General features: G+C 39.5%; 1 protein-coding gene and 2 non-coding genes across 3 annotated transcripts; 1 reads left to right on the forward strand and 2 right to left on the reverse strand.

The window, feature by feature from the left end:
• Positions 1 to 679: 679 nt before the first annotated feature.
• PAICS (phosphoribosylaminoimidazole carboxylase and phosphoribosylaminoimidazolesuccinocarboxamide synthase) lies at positions 680 to 20,988 on the reverse strand. The gene is made up of 9 exons (XM_059670500.1): positions 20,765 to 20,988; positions 17,635 to 17,832; positions 11,696 to 11,874; positions 10,476 to 10,655; positions 10,260 to 10,373; positions 8,802 to 8,885; positions 7,818 to 7,998; positions 6,384 to 6,542; positions 680 to 1,737 (listed from the first exon to the last, which is right to left on the reverse strand). Exons 1-9 carry the CDS (start codon positions 20,778 to 20,780, stop codon positions 1,571 to 1,573), a joined length of 1,278 nt encoding a protein of 425 aa, XP_059526483.1. The 5' UTR covers positions 20,781 to 20,988; the 3' UTR covers positions 680 to 1,570.
• LOC132224261 (U6 spliceosomal RNA) lies at positions 3,054 to 3,155 on the forward strand. The gene has a single exon (XR_009450631.1). It is a non-coding gene; the product is annotated as a U6 spliceosomal RNA (small nuclear RNA).
• On the reverse strand, positions 16,432 to 16,565 carry LOC132224707 (small nucleolar RNA SNORA5). The gene has a single exon (XR_009450716.1). It is a non-coding gene; the product is annotated as a small nucleolar RNA SNORA5 (small nucleolar RNA).
• Positions 20,989 to 21,347: the final 359 nt, after the last annotated feature.

The raw sequence follows: 21,347 nt of genomic DNA on the forward strand, positions 1-21,347 counted from the left end.
TTCTAGGTCACACCATGTGTAGAATTTGACCCGTTCTTGCGGCTTTTGCACAGAGAATGGGTAAACAGGGTAAATCCAATATCTGGTAATGAGTTAGATGTGAAAAGTCAAGAAAAACATTGAGGATGAAATCAAGCTTCTGATTTGGGAGAATGAGTGCAGCCAGTTACAGGGTTGGTGGAAGATGAATTAAGTTTGGAGCATTCAGACAGGGAGAGATGGACAGTTGAATATACAAGTTTACAGACATAGCTGGAAGTCAATGGATGCTAGTTTTAGCTGGAGCAGTGAAGATGATCCAACCATTATTTGTGAACAAGGGAAAGTCTCAATAGTAGGAAACATCAATACTTAAGAGGAAAGAGTAATAGAGAAATGATCAAGAGATGTTGGGATATATTGTTGTCTAACCCAGGAAAGGAGTGGTAAGTTAAACACACTCCACCAGAGATTAGGTGAGAGTCGTGTAAGAAATGCCAGTTTGTTAATGTTTGAGAGGCAAAAAGTGTAGACTGTGTAGGTCATTGGTAAGAGTCATACCAAGTGTAAGGGGTTTCATGGACACTTGGATGAAAGTTTAGTGACCTATAAAATCCTCATGGCTGCATAACATAAGAGTCCCAATCTATATGGTTTATAGATTGATGGTGAACTATAATACCTCTCAGTAACAACTTGCTGGGTACACTGCTCAGATTTATTCTGTTATAAGAAATAAACTAGTTATGGTTAGCACCTGGGAGATTCCAATTTTTGAAAACGATGGTACACCGGGGATTATTAGTGTGGCTCTAATATGTTTTATCAGAATTAAAAGGATTTTATGACCCACATAGATTCCCACCATAGCCAAGTAAGATTCACTAAGTCTTTCATTTGAAGGCAAAGGTGGCTCTACTTTTTTTCCATGGCAAATTGCTCTGACACCCATCAGAAGTTCTCAGAAAAGTTCCCTTTCCATGGCTTTCACATTGCCTCTTCATCTTATTTATTTTGTGTCTTCCCTCCCTTCCCCATCAATCTCAACTTTTCTTCAGAAAAAAAAAAAAAAATCAAAATGAAAACAAAACATGTCTATCAACAGCTAAAGATACACACCATTTTCTGAGATACTGACTGCAAATAAAAAACCATGTCCTTAGAATTTTGTAAAGATCAAACTGAGGAAGAGAACTGTATTGCTCTTTATCAGCTGTTCTTAATAAAGCCACTTTAACTGTCTAGAACTTATGGGTTGAGATATAAGTAGTAACTTCAGAGCTCTATAATAGGACATGATTAGCATTTAAGAAATCTATTTGATTATTACCCACCTAGAGTGGGAAAGAGGTTAATTTTAAAATGTCTTTAGATATGTACATATATTCTACTAATCCATGAATCTAGAAAAGCAATTATTCACTAATAAGTTTCGTTTTCTCTGATTTAAAATCTTTTCATCTTGCCTGATTTTTTTTTTCTGCAGGAAAAAAAATTAGTTTTTTTTATAATTTTGCTATAGTTTTTTCTATAATTTCTATAAACTAGAAAATTATAGTTTTTCTCCTAAAAAAATGCAACAATGTTTTTTTTATAAATTGCCCTCTCGTATTTTCTTGTCAGCCTGCTTCAAGGAAATCCATGTATTCAATATACTTGCTCGCAGTTTGGCCCACACCAAATGGTTGTTTAATCCAAATATCTGAGCAGCAAACTGAGCTGATCCTTCTGGAGAAAGTATGGTTGAACAGCCAAGACCTATTGGTTCAGAAAGGAAAAGACAGAAAATTGAGCTGTCAGTTAATACTGAAAGTACTACTTAAGCAAACTATTTTATACTCAGAGAAGTCCTGTTAACCATAGATAATAAAAAATACTGTATTATTCTTATTTCAAGTATTTCTGCAGGAGTTACTATCCTTAATGTTGGGAGGTGAAGTGATTATAAGAGGAAAGTAATATATATCTGCTACGAGCAGGTATTTTATATGCATTATCTATGACTCTTCTCTCTGAATTCACTGGCAAAGATATTTACCCTTTTCAAAGTTCTTTTCACATACACAATCCCTTTAAATCCTGGTGAAGGACAACAGAAATAAAACAAGGGACAAGAGGGTAGAAACAGCTGTTCTTAGACAAACTTGAGGCATGCTAATTGTTTTAATAATATCTTAGCTACTCCTTTTGTTTTTACATTCTAACTAATCTTTAACATTTTTAAGCAGTAAAAGAGTCAAATCCAAAGCATAACCTTAATAAGTATCAGGTTGTAAGTAAATTTAATAGTAATAAGATCTAAAAGACTTAAGAGTAGCCATGGCTGTGTAGCTCACTTGGTTAGAGTGTTGTCTCAAATACACCAAGGTTGCAGGTTCAATCCCTGGTGAGGGCACATATGAGAATCAACCAATGAATATATAAATGGATGGAACAACACATCAATGTCTCTCTCTAAAAAAATCAATCAATAAAAAAATTAATAAAAAAGAAATGACCATAGATTAAAAAAAATTAACTTCCTTGGGGACTACATGTTTGCCCAGCTTTGGTTTCTTGAGGTGGTACTTATGACCATCACTAAAGTCAAATAGTAGCTATCTGATCAATCCAAAAGTTCCCCTTTCCCAATATTCTTGGAATTCACTATGCTCTTTGACTCTGACTATAATATCCCCAATAAGAACAGATTACAGTCCGCGCCAGTTCGGCTCAATGAATAGAGCGTCAACCTGTGGACTGTCCCAGTCAAGGGCATATACCTCGGTTGCAGGCTTGATCCCTAATCCCTAGTATGTGGTCCCTTTTTTGTGGTGGTTGTTGTTTTTTGGTGGAGATGCCGGGGAATGTGTGGTCCCTTTTTAGGGGTGCGTGTGGGGAGGCGACCAATCGATGTCTCTCTCTCACATTGATGTTTCTCTCTCTGTCTCTCCCCAACCCTTTCTCTCTCTCTCTAAAAGAAAAAATCAATGGAAAAATATCCTTGAGTAAGGATTAACAACAACAAAAGAACATATTGTAGTATAAATCACAAGGTTAACTTATTAATTTGTGTTAACATATGTGACATCAGTCACTTTACTTTTAGTGTTATCCCAAAGATGACACTAAAGAGAATATTAGCATGGCCCCTGCTTAAGGATGACAGGCCAATACGTGAAGCGGGAAAAAAAAATATTAGATTAACTAGTGAGCATGTTTTAAGAGAAAGAGAAATGGGAGTTTTCAGGATTTTACCCAGGCCACTGAAACACTATTCCTCAAAAGGTAATCCCACAATCCTAGTGATCAGAATGTACAAATCTTCAATTCTCTGTTTTTCCTTGAACATACTAAATAAAATCTAATTTTTGCGCCCTGGCTAGTTTGGCTCAGTGGATAAAGTGTTGGCCTGAGAACTGAAAGGTTCCAGGTTCAATTCCAGTCAAGGGCACATGCCCAGGTTGTGGGCTCAATCTCCAGTGGGGGGCGAGCAGGAGGCAGCCGATCAATGGTTCTCTCATCATTGATGATTCTACCTCTCTCCATTTCCCTTCCTCTCCGAAATCAATAAAAATATATTTTAAAAAAATGTTTAAAAACATGTAATTTTTGCTTACCACATTCCCATAGATAGCTTATTTAAAGCTCCATGGGTAATATCTATATTATTTCCTTTAGTATAGATTTGGTTACAGTTTTATTTATAGTTATAGTAGATTTCTAACTTGAGAAGTTGGTAGATGTCTAGTTGAAGACCTAGTTAAAGATGGATTAATTACAAGATGTCTCTCAGAAGTTGTGTAAAAAGCAGTAAAGGGAATAAAGAAAATAGACATAAACACAGCTGAAAGGCAAAAGGAGTGGTCACTACTTAGTATACCAAGAAAATTTAATCCTAAACTGGAAGCAGGGAAGGATGAGAAGCAGCCTGACGGAACCCACTGAAAGGTTCAGGAATTAGGGGCACCAGACACATCTGAAGGGAGGAGTGGGGGTGAAAATGGGGCAAAGCAGAAGGAAATCAAGAAGCAGTTTGGCCCCTCAAATTCCCTTCCCCACCCTATGTACCTAAGCAAGCACCTTCTGGGCCATGGCAATTTTAAATTTTGATGAAGGCAAAACAGACTTGTCCAGACTTCTGTGGACTGGAGGACACCAGGCACAGCTGAGACACGAAACGCCATAGTGAAAAAGGGACTAAGTTTACATTAAGATCCCCAGCTTCCTAAATGCTAGCAGCCAGGCTTATTCCTCAAAGTAGGAGACTGAGCCTAGAAAGGTACTCTGGGTAATTCTGGGCAACACATGAGAAAAGATTGGAAGACATTGATGTGAGAGGTTATTCAAAGAACAGCCTCACCAGATCACCCCACAGTGGAGCCCACTTTTGACAAGCCCCACCCATCTGCACAGGGCTTCCAACTGGCTTGTTACAGTGTCCCAGTTTTCTACATAGCTGAGGAAAGGAACCAATGTGAAAAACACAATAATCTCAAATAAAAGAAGTTACTATAAACATTCCAGAAAGTATAGCAACAAGAGAAAGAATATAGATATCAAGGAGGTCCAAATTTGAATAATAAATCAAAAAACGAAAGAAAATGGAAGGGGAAGGAAATTATTAAGTAAATCAAAAAAGCTTCCCAGGACTAAAAGAATCAGAATTCCAGAGTAAAAGCCCTCACTAAAAGCCAACAATGAAAACAGACTCATCAAGACACATCTTTGTGAAATTTAAGCATGGATAGACAAAAGATCCTACAAGTTTCCTAAAAGAAAATTCATAAACATATGAGAAGACTGGAAAAACATGAACACTAAATAGATGATTTTAAGAAATTACCATTAATTTTTCTTAGGTGTATAAAGGGTATCAAGCTTACGATTTAAAAACTAGAGTCGTTACCACTTAGAGAGGTATATTTAAGTATCTCTCTATATAAAAGGGTAATATGCTAAGTGTCCCCCCGACTGTCTGACTGGTCGCTATGATGCGCACTGACCATCAGGGGGCAAATGCTCAATGCAGGAGCTGCTGTGATGTGCACTGGCCATTTACAAAGAAATGGCACCGCAGACCTGGCGCCCACAAAGCAACACTTGGCTTCCCCCAAATGGGACACAGGCTCCTCTACCACCCCGGAGCTACAGTCCACCAAATTGCAGCCAACACTGCTGAGACCCCATGGCACAAAATGTGGCCCTCAGAAATTGTCGCTGTGGGCACCGGGTAATGACATTACATAGCAATGCCTGGCTTCCTCTCCCTAGCGACTAGCCCCTTGCAGTTTCTTCAGCCCAGGAACACGACTTGCTTTATAGCCAGGTGCAAACATTTTATACTTTAACCAGATGTCTATGAAGCGTTTTCATGTGCCTCATCTCATTTGATCCTCACAGAAGTCCTGGAGTAGGTAGATAGGAGACTTGGTAGAATCCTATTTTCTTTTCGTTAGCCAGAAAACGGAGATTTAGAAAGTTTAGAAACTTGACCCGACTGAAAAGAAGAAATTGTGGAACTTGAAAACAACTTAAGGTTTTCTCACTGCGCAGAATATAGTCAAACACTGCTACAAATAAATATTTTACCCTTTGTTCTCCCTGCATGATCTACAATAACAGTCTGCTTCATGTTGATATTTACTGCTGTGTTGCTGACAATTACCTCAAAGAGAAGTTGGGGTGCTTCACTGGGCTGGAAAGTTTAACTACATCAGAAAGCAGGTCTAATTAAGCAAGTTTATTCTATATATATAAAAGGCTAAGTTGACTCACGCATGTGCGATACATATAAAGCTCTCGCTGGCGCCAATCGCACATGTGTGTTTCCATCTGTCATTTTCAATTGTGAATTTGGTTGACACTTCTATTACAGAAAGGGCGAATAGCGATATAAAAATATTTCTTCTAATTCATTTCCTTTCGCCGAAGCCGGTTTGGCTCAGTGGATGGAGCGTCGGCCTGCGGACTGAAAGGTCCCAGGTTCGATTCCGGTCAAGGGCATGTACCTTGGTTGTGGGCACATCCCCAGTGGGGAGTGTGCAGGAGGCAGCTGGTCGATGTTTCTCTCTCATCGATGTTTCTAACTCTCTATCTCTCTCCTTTCCTCTCTGTAAAAACTCAATAAAATATATTAAAAAACAAAACAAACAAACAAACAAAACAACAACAACAAAAACACATCTAATTCATTTCCTTTCAATGTGCACGAATTCGTGCATTGGGCCTCTAGTTTAAGTATAAAATGCTATAATGTTTAAGATCTGCTTTAAAATAATCCAGAAGAGGGCTACAGATGCAACAAGATGTTAATTGCTGAAGCTGGGTAAGGGGTACATAAGGTTTTATTACATTATTCTCTATACTATTATGCATGTTTAAACTTTGTAATAAAGAATTTTTAAAAATTCAATGTATCTTACCACTGGGTAGTCGAAGAGAAGACCACACATCCTGAGCGCCCCAATCTGCAGTGAGGGGAGGACAGCTGATAACTGGGTATGCAGTGCTACCAGACATCACTGGTCCTAAACCATTGCTTCTGCCTGCCACTGCCACAAAGACTGTAGGAATGCCATCCCCTACGGAAGTCACAAGTTTATAATTATGCTAAATAGTCAAATGATATTTAAAGATAGGTTGAAAATAAGGGCCCATGTGTCTTAACTCCTTCAGTTCCTTCATCAGTCTCCAGAAAAGCATAAATAAGACATCACATATTCACATTACATATTATTATATTCTAAATATAAGGCTCACTCTGCCACTTATTATACATCAAGCAGTGAAGTAGCAAGAATAGGTTTGGCCATCTTTGAGATCCATAGGTTAAAGGAGAGGAGCGGGTACCAAAGTTTAAAGGGAATGGCTCAAAGGCCACTTCTATTGCCGCTCAGACTCAAGTAAACACCACCACTACCAGACCACTGTCCTTTAACAGGGTAACAGAGGCTAGAGCTTTAGGTTTAAAAGAGTTGAAGACAAATTCAATACAGTACTCAAGTATTTAAAACCCTTCAATGTATTTTCTGACATATCTCTAAAACATTTCATTCTTTGATAAAATTATAAATTGCTCCTTTGCATTTTTCTGGAAAAAGAGGTCTGGCTTTTATTATTTTATCAAAGGATTCTGAGACCTTTCCCTCCTCTCTAAAAAAACTTAACTTCACTCTTGTAGCAACAACCTTTGAAAAGAATATTCAAAAACATTTTCTCCAGTTGAAAAACATTTGGTCATGTCTCTAGGGCTCCATTATTTTAGATCACTGCTATTTCAAGAGATTTCTTTAATATACTCAATTCTGAAATTATTACTTAATTTCATGTTTGCCTCCCAGGAAAAGCTGGTCATTAAAGATACTTGAGAAGATCTGCTGCTTCAACCTCAGGCTTTCCATAACTGACATGCGCCCTATTTTCTGTTGGAGTATTTAAGAAATAGTGTTTGAGGGGCTTCTTGTTAGGTAAAGACAGCCCGGCCTGTGTAGCTCAGTGGTTGAGCGTCGAGCCAGGAACCAAGAGGCCATTGATTCAATTCCCGATCAGAGCACATGCCCAGGTTGCAGGCTCAATTCCCTGTGGGGGGTATGCAGGAGGCAGACAATCGATGATGTTCCTTTCTCATCATGGATGTTTCTCTCTATCCCTCTCCCTTCCTCTCTCTCTAAAAAAATCAATACAATATATTTTAAAAAATAATAAAGACTAATTGTAGTCTTTATCTTCCTTCCATGCTTGAATTGTCAAATCATTCTCTTTAACCCACTCTTTTATAAGCATTACTAGTCTAAACATAAAATTCTTTGGCAAAATGTGGAGAACATCCTGAAATGCTCCAGTTATCTGATGTTTACCTTCGTACTCAGCTTTAATCCTCAGTGTTTCATCTGGTCCTTTATGGGCAGAGGTCACCCGAAGTTCACATGGAATGCCAAAATAGCCACAAGCCTTCTTGATTTTTTCACAGTGACCAAGGTCAGAAGTTGAGCCCATTAATACTACAACCCTGCACTGACTTTCTGATTTCAGAAGCAACTGGAAGAAAAAAACATGCGTAGCAAAAGAAGATAAGGACAAAAATGGATAACTATTGGAACGAGTTAATTTGCAGAGCTACAGTTTATACTAAAAATACATCTGAACAGAATATTTTATTTTTTAATAGACCAAATTTAAGATAAACAGAACAAAATGTAAGAGAATTTACTTTTCAAAATAACTTCTATAAAGAAGAGTTCTTCATATTTAAAAGAGTATGATTTATTAACCAAACTGTTAATTATAATAAGCAATGGATAAATATTCAACTTCTAACTAATATTCAGAAAACTATAAATATATTTTATCCTAGGATTTTTAGTACAGTCTGTTTAATGGAGGTTTTAAGGAATAATCAGCCAAAATACAGAGGTTGTTTTATAAATCTTTTAGTTAGTCACAGGAATACAAATGCATATTCCCATGGAAATGATGATCTGAAAGATAGTTAGGACGATTGGATAACCACAAATCCTATTCAATTTCCATGGAATCACAGTAATGACAATACCATAGCTCTTAAAGTGACATTTTAATGTCACAAGGACCTCTTAATTCTTAACTCTGATAATGGAACCCGTGCTAATGGAACTCTGAGTAGCAGTGGAGAGGTTAGAAGAAATGCAAGACTTCTCTTGCAGGGGCCGGAGGAAACGAGGATTCTAGATTTCCTCAATTGGACTTGGGAGAAGTGTAATGGAAACTTAATAGCAGGGGATCCAGGGATCCAGTTATTTTGAAGTAAGAAGTTCTGGGAGAAAAACACATAATATAGTGTGGATTTACAACAAAAGGTTTACCTCTACTCTTTCAGCAACCCACTCGAAATTTTTCTTTACCATCTGGAGCCCTTCAGGAGTTACTTCCTTGAGGTCACGATATGACTAGAAAATAAAGACAGAAAGTTGAGGCTGCAAGTATTTAATTAGTAATATTCTTGCTATCTGAAATTATTTGGTTTCTGAGTTTTGGATACAGATTATGAAGAGTTTGCCTAGCAAAGGGTATATCTGAAAATGTGTATCTGAGTTTATGAATTCATTTCTTGAATTTAGACTAAAAATAATTTAGTTAAGTACACTTAAACTACAATTAACTGCCATGACAATTCTCATATAAAGTGAACCTTGCCCTACGTTTTTTTCCGAAAGAATAGAAATAGAACCTGGTAAGATCCAGAAGACTTGGGATAGAGTTCCAGATCTGCCACTTAATGCTGTAATTGTGAAGATATCTTTCAAAATCTTAGTTTTCAAGTAATCAAACAAAGATAATACTTGCTGTGTGAGTCTATTACAACAATGAGAAATCTGCATTGTAAATGGAAGGTATTATTCCTACCTTTTTTTCCAAGATATAGGAAATATGAGATTTTTAGCCTTAAATAAATAGCAATCAACAACACAGGTTCAAATCATAATCCTATATAATAAAGAGCTAATATGCAAATGGTCGTCGTGCCCTGGTGCTGGGCCCGGGGATTCAGCTGTACCCCCGACTCAGCGGGGCTTGACGGGGGTGGGGCCGCCGGGTCTGGGTCTCATGTGATTTAGAGGCGCGCATGCACTGTCGGCGGGGACTTGACTCTGGGTCCCACAGCATGCCCCAGACTCTTACAGGAGGGAGATTTTCATATACATTTTACTAATTTTCTTTCATCTCTGACACTTCTATTATAGAGAAAGGGCAAATAACAATATTACAATATTTCCTCTAATTAATTCCCTTTTAATGTGCATGAATTTTGTGCACTGGGTCACTAGTCTATAATAAAAGTGTAATATGCTAATTAGACCGGACAGCCAAACAACCTCCCGGACATCATTCTGGGTGTACTTCCCAACTAAGCCGTGGTGGTGGGGGCCGAGGCAGAGGTGGTTAGGGGCGATGAGGCAGGCAGGCAGAGTGGTTAGGAGAGATGAGGCAGGCAGAGTGGTTAGAGGCGATGAGGTAGGCAGGCATAGTGGTTAGGGGCAATCAGGTAGGCCAGCGGTTAGGAGCCAGCAGTCCCAGATTGTGAGAGTGATCCCTGCGGGATCGGGCCTAAACCAGCAGTCGGACATCCTGAGTGGTCCTGGATTGAGAGAGGGTGCAGGCCATGCTGAGGGACACGCCCTCCGCTCCCCCCCCCCCCACTGTGAACCAGGCCTCTAGTAAATAATAATTGCCTTTCTTGCCTCCCACTTTTCCTTTCTCCTCTACCAGAGCCTGATCTTGCAATGAATAAAAAATAACATCAACCCTGAAGAATCACTTACCTGTTTGTCTTTCTGTTGGCTTCGATCTCCTGATGGCCAGAGTCTCCAGGAATCATTATCAATAACATCAGCAAGAACAATTTCTTTGGTGGTGACATCAACACCAAATTCAATCTAGAAACAGCAGATCACCAAAGAAAAGTTTCTCAAAACTATACTACTAAAGACATTTCTCAGTTGTAATTTTTTACTTTCAAATCTCCATTTTATTTGTACCTTCATATCAACCAGTGTACAGTCCTGGGGCAACCAGGATTTCTCCAGTATTTCAAAAATAGCCTGTGTAGCATGATTCATGATATCCACTTCAGTCTGGCCTATAACAAGTCCAGCAAAGCAAAATTTTGCAGCAATGAGTTGTTCCTCAGACCACTGTGGATCATTATTGGCATCATCCTGAAAATAAAGTATAGGATTACAATTAATCTATAATAAAAGGATAACATGCTAATTAGACCGGACGTCCTTCTTGACAAAGCCAGGTCCCAGAGGGACCAGCCTGGGTCCTGGAGCAAAGCTGGTGCCAGCAGCTGGGAAAGCAAGGCCTACTCTTGCACGAATTTTCATGCACCGGGCCTCTACTTTAAATATAAGATATTTGAACTTTTCTAAGAATCTGAAGTCCTTCTTCCCTTAAGCATGAATCCTCAGAAATATCCCTCTAAAAAATTTCCCCTAGGGATTAAATTTTATTTAAAATACCCTTTAATTCACAGCAAATATATTCAGTTGGTCTACTTTCAATAGTTACTTTAAAACTTAAAATATTTGGATAACATTCTAATTATAAAGTATTGAAAGAATTTGGCCTCTCTCTAGAAACTAACTTAAACACAAGTATGGAAAGAGAAAAGCAGTTTCAATAAAGAAAACCAATACAAGTTCATAACCACGGACTCCTACTTCCTCTATTGTATGTTTTTGCTTATAAGAGACATTGATAATAGTTTTTCTGTGTCTATAATAAAAGCGTAATATGCTAATTAGACTGGATGAAACTGGGGCTGCGAGGGCCGAGCCCCTTGCATGAATTTTGTGCATCGGGCCTCTAGTTAGAATATAAAAGACCCCTCATAGTAGCCTTTACTTCAAATTCTTCAACAGTAAATTAAAAATTTTTTTGAATTGTTACTTTTCTTCCTAGTAATTTCTAATTTTATTTTGTTAGTCACCTTGGTAGAAAGTAAGATAGGTTTTCAAAGGTGTTTCCTTTCTAAAAGCTGAATTATGATTGCTAATGGAAGTATACATTATTGACATGTTTCTGGAGTGACAACTGTAATGTAAAAAGTTTCTTTAATTGTTTTTTTTTGAGAGGGAAAGGGGTAGAGAGATGAAAACATAAATGAGAGAAAAACATCATCGATTTAATATTTAAATGTTTGACTTTAAGTTTGTAGTTGTGTTATAGTAAGACAGATGCATAAAATAAATACCTTAAAAAACATCTCCACTTTAGGAGGGTAAAATTTGTACCCTTCTTTGACACCAGGATTTCTTTTGAGAAAAGAACCAGTTGCTATTCTTCTACAAACCCATTCAATTGGAATCATTTCACACTTAGGTGCAATGAAAGCGGTCTCCCCACATTTTCTGGTGAAAGCAGTTTTGATACCTATATATGAATAACAAAAAGTAAAAAAAAAACCACACCATTAAAATTGTATTTTAAAAAGTAGACCTGAAGCATAATAAAACTCTATCCTTACAAAAAATAAAATCCTATTTAGCTAATTACATTTCTCTTAAATGACACTCTCAAAAATAAATGTAATTTTTAAAAAGTAGAAATAGGAAAAATTAGTATGTCTTACTACTACTTATCAAAATACTCAGGTTTATTTCACTTTCCTGTCACATGGCAAAATATATACTGGATCAGAAGATCTGAGTCGCAGTGTCTTTATCATTCATTAATTTTTTCATTCAAAAAATACTTATTGAGAACATCCTCTGCCAATGAGTACTGGACTTTGCACGAGGCACATAACTTATCTAAGTGGCACTTAATCATTAGATTTAGTTGCTGGATTCTCCTGTTCTATTGCCGGAAGCCGGTCCATCCTTGCTGCTTGACACAGTCGCTGCAGGAAAGAAACATCTGCACAGCATATGTTTCAAGGGACCTGGAGTATATATCATACTGTTCTTAATATGTTTGCTCCCCTTAGTGCTATGTGTTTTAACCAAGGTCACCTCTCCAAGAAAGGTTGAATCCCCAGGTAGGGATTTTTCCCTTAAGTTAGGGAGGGAATAAAACCCCTTAACTAAATGCCAGGCGGGTAGTTAATCACTTCAACTACGAACAATCACCCTTAAGCTACATAATCTTTACTCCCTGGAATGGAGGTTAAGAAACACCCTAACCTTTGCAATAGAAATTGACAAGATTAAAATCAACTGGTATAAATACAGATGTAACAAGACAATAAACACCAGAACTTGGCTGGAGATCCTGGCTAGGCTGCTGATCAACTGAACGTTGTCTCCATGTCATTCCTTCTTCGCGGACTCCGTCCACACCTTTGGGGACCCCTGGACCTGCTGGGGTTGGACCCCAGCATTCTATGGTCCATTATTATACAGGCCTTGTAAAATATCGATCTACTTAGCACAATCGGCTATAATCTTAAATTTTGGATAGCTTTTTTCTCTTAACATTAGAAGCAAATTATCTTTAAAAAACCACCCAACAATTAGCAGCAGGGACATAATGGCCAATTTGGCCAACAGCAAATAAAATAGTTGTTCTTCCTCTCCTTCTCTCTTATTCAAACTATTATTGGAAAACTAAAATAAAGAGCTGACTTGTGATGTTTAAAATGGGAGCTATTTTATGTGGTAGTCTTGGAAAATAACAAACCATATCAGCATTCCATTTCTAGGATTTCTAGGTATTAACATTACAGCCTGAAGATGAACGTTATGTTAAACTCATGTAGGAGTTCCCATTAATGCTATAGTATTACTTTATAGAGTGATGTAATAACACTCCTACGAAAGGCTGTATTGAAAAGAACTGAAAGCAGGTACTCAAACAGGTACTCATACACCAATGTTCCCAACAGCATACTAGTAATTCCTAATAGCCAAAAGGGAGAAACAGCCCAAGTGTCCATCAACAGATGAATGGGTAGACAAAATGTAGTATATACATTCAATGGATTCAGTCATAAAAAGGAATGAAATTCTAATACATGCTACAACATGCATTAAACTTGAAAACATGCTAAGTGAAATAAAGAATGAATATAATTCATTCCACGTATATAAGGTCCCTAAAATAGACAAATTCATAGATAAATGTAAAACAGAGGATACCAGAAGCTAGGGAGAAGGGGGAATAGAGAATTACTATTTAATGTGTCAGGGTTTCTGTCTGGGACAATGAAAGTTATGAAAATAGATAGTGGTGATGGTTGCACAGCACTGTGTATGTACTTACCGCCAAGAACTGTACATGTAAATATGGTTAAAACGGTAAATTTTATGTATGTATATTTTGCCACAAAGTAACTTTTAAACGTATCAAGACCTAATTTGTCAGGCATTGCTAATTTATTTTCTTTTTGTTTAACCCTCATAACACCTGATAAGGTAGGTAGTATGATTATCCAACAAACATGAGGACAGAGGCACAGTAGTTACGTCAGCCAGTAGTAGGTATAGCAGGGTTTCCAACCCACACTGAACTCTGTGGGCTGCCCACTTAACCACTATACATACTACCTGTCCCCAAAGTGTTACTATATCCCAACACAAAGTAATACTAGAGCATGAATGCAAATCAACAAACCCGCGTGGGCTTAATATAATATTCATCTCAAGGCTGCAATGTTAGTACCTCCATTGCCAATGTAATCCTCTGAGACAAAAGTTTTCTTAGGAAAGGACTAGAGATCATTGATCATATGTATGTATCCATACATGAAAGGAATTTACATTTATAAAAACTGCACTGTTCTGAGTGTTTTATGCATTATCTTATTTAACCAAATATAAAAATTTTGAGGTAGGTATTATTATTTACATTTTATAGTGAAAGAAGCAGAGACGCAAAGAAATGAAGTGGAAACTCTAGGTTATGCTGCCAGTGAGTAATGGTGCCTGGACTTGGAAGTGCACTGTCCAGTTCCAAAACCTATGCTGCTTTCTCTGCATCTCCTCTGGGTTTGACCAGTAAAATTCAATGGAAACAGGGTAAATAAACTGTGGTATGCTGCATAACCAGGAAATGACTGGGCTCATGGGCAGATGATTGACATCAATCCTTAACTCAAGCTGATTAACTACGTGCCTCACTGCTGGGCTTCAAGAGCTATTCTTTTTCAGACCTATTAGTTCTTAGTCATATTTGCTCATTTGTCCATATCTGTTGTTTAAACATAAACAAGTTACCTTTACCCAGAGAAACTCCTCCCAGCCCCCACCCTGTGACATGCACACATCTAAGGGAACCAAAAGCACAGAATCAACTTATGGTAATAAACTTGTACAGAGAAAAAAAAAAAAACACTTCTAAAAAAGACTGATTTAGTTAAATGATATGATTCCTTTTAATACACATGCTAACCATTAAAGCAAATTTCATGACTACATACAATGAGAAAAAGAACTCCCCCCATTTGTCTGTTGTCTACAAAATTCAAAGCCATCAAGATTACTAAGAAAATGTAAATATGTTACTTCATACTCTGAATTACAATGGCCACGTATGATAAACAGCCCACATATTCCTGGGGCCATCCATGTATTAAGGCTGCCCAGCTTCCCATCCGTGGTTTGGCAACTGTAATATTGTTATTCATATCACTACTCTCACACCTAAATGTAATTTCAGTGCATTTTTGTGGGAGAGCTGAAACTTAAAGGTTAAATTTTGATTTTTAAACATTGAGACCAAATCCACAAATCTTCTAACTCAGGTATAGCATGTAATATAATTACCAGGGAAAAACAGTATTACCTATACCTATTATTTGCTCAGTATTTTATAGTTTGTTCATGAGTGACAATGAGAAAACTAGAATCTGATTTATTCTCATTCTGGTGCTCTTCCCATTCTAATTTCTTGAAATACCTCAATTTGGAACATAACCCTGGTTGTAAAGAAAGAAATTTTAAATAGACCATTGGTGGTCAATTAGACACAGCGTTTATTCAACTAGTAGCAAGTAAAAATTACATAAAGTTTAACAGAACTCTTAATCTGTCCTCAAACCGATTTGTTCAAGAATTTTTTAAAATCTTTTAAAATATATTTTATTGATTTTTTACAGAGAGGAAGGGAGAGGAATAGAGTTAGAAACATCGATCAGCTGCCTCCTGCACACCCCCCACTGGGGAGGTGCCTGCAACCAAGGTACATGTCCTTGACCAGAATCGAACCCGGGACCCTTCAGTCCGCAGGCCAATGCTCTATCCACTGAGCCAAACCGGTGCTGGCTTGTTCAAGAATTTTAAAAAACCTAGGTTTTCCTTAATTTTACAACATATAAAGCCTGGAAAATACTTTTCAACATTTCCTGTGAGCCAAATAAGTTTCAACTATGTTAAATGTGTCAAATACAATAGTTTAAAGAGAATTGTTAACAGTACTTCATTTAAGGTAATCAATTTTCCTAGTTACCTGAGCTGCAAGACTTTCAAAGTCAAACTAGGAGACACCCTAAACAACTTGGATCACTCTAATTCACTTGTTCTTAAACCCCAGAAAGTATACTGATAGTGCCTTATTAAATAAGCAAAAAGCTTGGGCTGTACTTATCTTCTATTACTTTAAAGTGCATATATGTGTGCGTGCTACACACACACTCCCACAGCTATATGCAATTACTGTGGGTGCATAGATACTAATTTATTAACAATTTACAGTGTTAAGTAACTTGGGTTTGACTCCCAGTCAGGGGTGCAGGCCTGGGTTGCAGGTTCGATCCCCAGCACCGGTTGGGATGCCTGCAGGAAGAAGCCAATAGATGTATCTCTTCCACATCGATGTTTCTTTCTCCCCCTCCCTTCCTCTTTCTCTAAAAATCAGTGGAAAAAGTATCCTTGGGTGAGTATTAACGAACAGTGAAATGGTACTTTGGAAGAGACAAAACTATCTAGAACCCATTCTGTACTAACAGAATGGATTTAACTTAAATTACCTTATTTTGTTTTTTGTTTTCCTTGATGTCTGTAGCCAAACTTATCCCTGAGGCCCAGCAGAGGGGATCAGGGCCCATGCACCACAGTGTTTCTGTGGCAACCTTCTGGGCCAGTGCGTGCCATGGGTGGGCAGGCACCGAATTTGATACGGCTGCATAAATTACCTTATTTTGTATAAGGCAGGCATGTCTACCTTGACTGGCAACAAGTGTATGAAATCCCCCTTTTGATTTAAGGAAGACTAATGCTTACTGGAAGCTCTAAATTACGAAAGGGCAACTGGGAAAAGTGCAAATAAAAGGAGACAAAGTTATTAAGTTATAAAATTAGAACTGAGATAAAGAACAAAGCGTTTATTTAATAGGTAAGGAACCAGAGGCTTCAAAGGTTGAATGATCGAAGACAATGAGACTATTAAAGGGAAAGAGTGCAAATCTTTTACAGGTTAAGATTTCATACACCACAGACCAAGCTGCAGAAAAATACATTATCCTAATTCCCCTTCCTTCACTCCATAGAATGTTTTGATCTTGCTTTTATCTTTCTAGTAGACGTCTCTATTGGAAAGTCTTCAGTTTTGGAATAGGAGGTAATCCTGAAGATCTTTGATCTAGTCCAAATCCCTCACTTGGGGAATAGTGGGATGAAATGTGGTTAGTCTTCAAACACTTTTCAGAGCTTTCAAGTGGAAGAGAAATTTTAAATTCTGTATTATCTCCAAGGATGGAACACAGAATAATTGTATAGAATTACAGCTCATAAATTTCAACTCATCAACTAGAGCTGCCTAACACCAGAATTTGCTTCCTTTATAGGTACATTCCTTAAGGTCCTTCATAGGTAAGTCTCTCTTAGGAAGATGCCCTAGAAGTTGCAGGGAAGATTCCTTTTAATTAACTAAATAATACTACTTACTAATTCCAAACCAAGTAAAATGTTATAGTGAAATCTGAGTTCCTGGTTTGATTTAAATAAGTTTACTTGTGAGGCATCTCCAAACAAAATGGTAATACAAATAGTGTCATCTACCCATGAAAGAGATTAGAGTGTGTTGTGTATATACCTCCCTGATAAAGGGAAGCCACTTACCTGATTCCTCTAAGAACTAAAAAAATAATAACTAGTAATCAACATGTTGTTAATACAATGTGTCGTTTCTCCCTGAAAAGGACCAGTATGTGTGAGAGAGAACATGAAGTGGGAGGCTACTGGGAGAGCCACTTACCTGCTTCCTGTAACAACTGAAAAATACAGCTAGTAATTTTATTTGAGATTGCAGCTTTTCCTTCCAGGTGATTCTTTCTGGCTGCATTTCCTGCTGTAATCTGGTCCTTGGACTGCAGGAGCACTTTTCCTGGACTGTCTAACAATTCATAGACTTCTTTTGTTTTACCCTCATAGAGCTTTTTACCAATGTTCAGTACTGTGGAAATAGAATGGAAACATATTTCAGGAAGAATTTTGCTAAACAGTGAAGACTACTTAGAATGATGAATCAATGAACAGTGGTTAAGCAAAATTTTAATAATAAGCTCATCTGCATAGGAGCTTACCATATACTCTAAAGTATTTCCACATGCATCATCATATTTGATTCACACAATTTTGTGAAGAACTATTGTGTAAATAATTGTAGAGATTAGGAAACAAGTATCAAAAAGGTAGAGGTCACGAATTGGGAAATGGCAGAACCAGACAAAATTCTGAATCTTCTATCAAATTCTGTGGTCTTTCCACTATCAACCTGACTCATAGAGCAGAACTGAAGCAGAATTAAGATCCATTAAAATTAATGTAAATATACTAGTATTTTCACATACATACAATAACTAACCTAGCTTGCAGGGGCCAGGGTTGGGGGAGAGGGAATGCTTTATTTTGCCTGACTTCTGCTTTCCATGGCAGGTGAGATAGGCAAGTTCAGCCAAATTGGTTCCCGATTCAAGTTAATGTGCAAGGGAAGGCACCTCCACCAGTAGTTAGCCACCTGGAAGCTCTTTTCTCTCTTTCTCAATCCTGCTTCCCAACCTTCTACCCTTAGTTAACCCTTTCTCTTAACAGTTGCAGAAAAGTATGAGGAAGTAAGGACAAGAGACTTCAATTTTGCCCTAGCTGGTTTGGCAAAGTGGGTAGATTTGCCAGGCTACAAGCTGAAGGGTCCCGGTTTTGATTCCGGTCAAGGGCATGTACCTGTTGCAGGCTCAATCCCCCACCCATAGAGAACCCAATTTTGATGCAGGTTGTAAGACCTAGACGACGATCAGAGAGAACAGAAGTTCAAGGACTTAAGATTTCCAAGGGGAGAAATCACTCATTCTCAGTATCAGCATTTTTTAATGTTCATGTGTCAGGTAGTAGGGATATACCAGTAAAGGAGACGAAGTTCATGCTGTCAAGTGCCCTGAGTCCGAGGGCAGCTGAAAATAAATAAGACATCTAGTAAGTATAGTGTAAGAAATATAGACTATGGGAACACAGGTTCATAGCGGGGCCACCAAACCTAGTCTAGACCTCAAAGAACAATGAGAGGATTAGGCTGAGATCTGAGGAATGATCACAATTTAACCAGAAGAGGGAAAGGGGTAGGTAGTGGTAATGAAAAAAGACCATGGGGTGACAGAATACATGGCAGAACTTCAGTATACCTGGAGCACTTTGTGTGTACATTGCTGCTGGGCAGGGAGGGTGGCAGCAGCTACGAGTAGCAGCAAATGGCAGGAGATAAGACTTCCACAAGAGTTGGGGAAGTAGGTCATCTCCAGCTAGTGGAGGGATCCACCACACAAACCAATCACAATTTAGTTTAACTAAAGTGGCGGGCCACAGCAGGGTATGTAATTTAGAGGATGAATTCCCATCTCTTGGTTTAATGTCTTGACTCAAGGACAAGGCTTAAAAAAGGCCCTTCAAAACAGCCCCAGCGTAGTGGTCCAAATTCAATGTCTCATTCCTTTCCTAGGACTCTAACTTCTGTAACTGAATTTCTATATCCCCCTCCCAGGCTTTGGACACGCTCTTCCCTGGGCCTAGAATACGGTTTCCTTCACTCCTCATCCTTTAGGTCTGATACGCCATGTTGACTGAGTTTACACTTTATCCCAGGAACAAACATGTGGCTTTTAAGCATTTAGTAAAATGACAGATTTCTATATTAGAAAGATCATTATGGCTGCTGTATGAAGAATGAAATAAAGAAGGGGAGAGAGACGGAAAGAACAGTTAGGATACTGTCGCAGCAATACAGGCAAGAAACGTCCTGGTCTAAGGAAAAGTAATGGGAAAAAGACTCGAGATATTTAAACGGTAAAAAAAAATTTTTTTAAATTTATTTTTATTGATTTCAGAGAGGAAGGGAAAGGAGGACAGAGAGAGAGAAACACCTATGATGAGAGAGAATCACTGATTGGCTGCCTCCTGCATGCCCCACACTGGGGATTGAGCCTGCAACCCAGGCATGTGCCGGGACTGGGAATTGAAGTGTGACCTCCTGGTTTGTAGGTCGATGCTCAACCACTGAGCCACGCCAGCTGGGCTAAAAGGTAAAAAATTTTAGAACAATTGATTCATTTTGGGAGATAACAGAGACAGGAAAAAGTCAAGATGTTGCCTAGGTTAGGTAAAAGGCAAAACGAAGTTTGTACCTCCTGCCCCTCCTTCCCAATTTAGTTGAATCAATACTTTTTAACCTAGTCATTAAATACGGTAGGAATTATGGGTAGAAATATCTTAATCATGGGAAACATGCTACAAGTACCGAAATGCCTGCTACAAATTAGTGGACTTGCCTGGTGGTTTCAGAGCCCTCCAAAGCCATCATGGCTTTACAAGACTACTTTAAAAACACACCCCAAATCGGGACAGAAAATAGCAAATTTTTCAGAAGGTTCAATGACTAACTTTCTGGAATAGAAGGTTATTACTAACCTAACAAGAAGAGTCACCTAGTTTGAAGAGTCAACACGAGATGTTCCAGTGTTTGTTTTTCAGTACCTATTGATTACAAAACTGACTTCCAGGCACCTCTTCACCCGCTGGCCATTTCTGTTCTAACTACCCCTTCCCTTTCCTTCCGTCCTCACCCCAACCCAGAGGCAGTCCTGGGTGTTTCGGGAAGTTCGGGAGGCCGGGGGGCGCTTTATTTACAAGGCTCGGTACTGCGGCGCCGGGCCACGTGTCCGCCTGCGCGGCGGCCTGGAGGGGCGGGGACCGGGAGATCGGGCATTGCCAGAGGGAGGCTGGGGTCAGGGCCAACGGGGCGCACGTGTCCGCGCCGAGACCAGGAGCCCGAGGCCCGGGGCCGGGCAGGCCGTGGAGAGCAGGAGGCCCCGGCGGAGTCCCGGATGCCCGTTACTCACCCTCAGCTGTCGCCATTATCCTGGGTGGGCTGGGAGCGGCGGCCGAAACGCGGGACTCCGGGAAGGAGGAGGGTCAGAGAGGCTCACGGGGCGAGGGCGGGAGGCGCGGAGCAGAGACACGCCCCCGGCAGCGCGGCGTCACCCGAAGCGGCGCTCGGTTCCAGAACTGCGGCGGAACCCGGGGTGTCGCAGCCCACCAAGCTGGTGGGGACTCGGGGAGTGAGCGCTTTCTGCGAGGCTTCCCGCCGCGCAGGCGCAGCGACGCCCACCGCCCCCCTCCCGCCCTCGCCTCGCCCCCTTCTCGCCCGGCGCCGGCGCGGTTCCCGGAGAGGCTCAAAGTGGCGCGCAATGGCGGCCCCTCCCCGCGCCACAGGTCTCGCTGATGGGGCTCCCTTCTCCGCTGCGAGAGCGGTTCAGAGGTTGGAGTGTACCAAGTAGCGACGGCGGGGGGAGGCCTGTGGGTGGGGGCGTTCGAAGGTTACATCCTCGGCGAGAGAGGTAACGTGAACCCCACTAGTCTCCTCTCTCCAGTCTTAGAAGCTGGAAAATAACGGGGATCTCCACGTGCCGAAAAATTAGCTCC

This window comes from Myotis daubentonii, chromosome 1, assembly GCF_963259705.1.
Source record: "Myotis daubentonii chromosome 1, mMyoDau2.1, whole genome shotgun sequence".
Lineage (NCBI taxonomy): Eukaryota > Metazoa > Chordata > Mammalia > Chiroptera > Vespertilionidae > Myotis > Myotis daubentonii.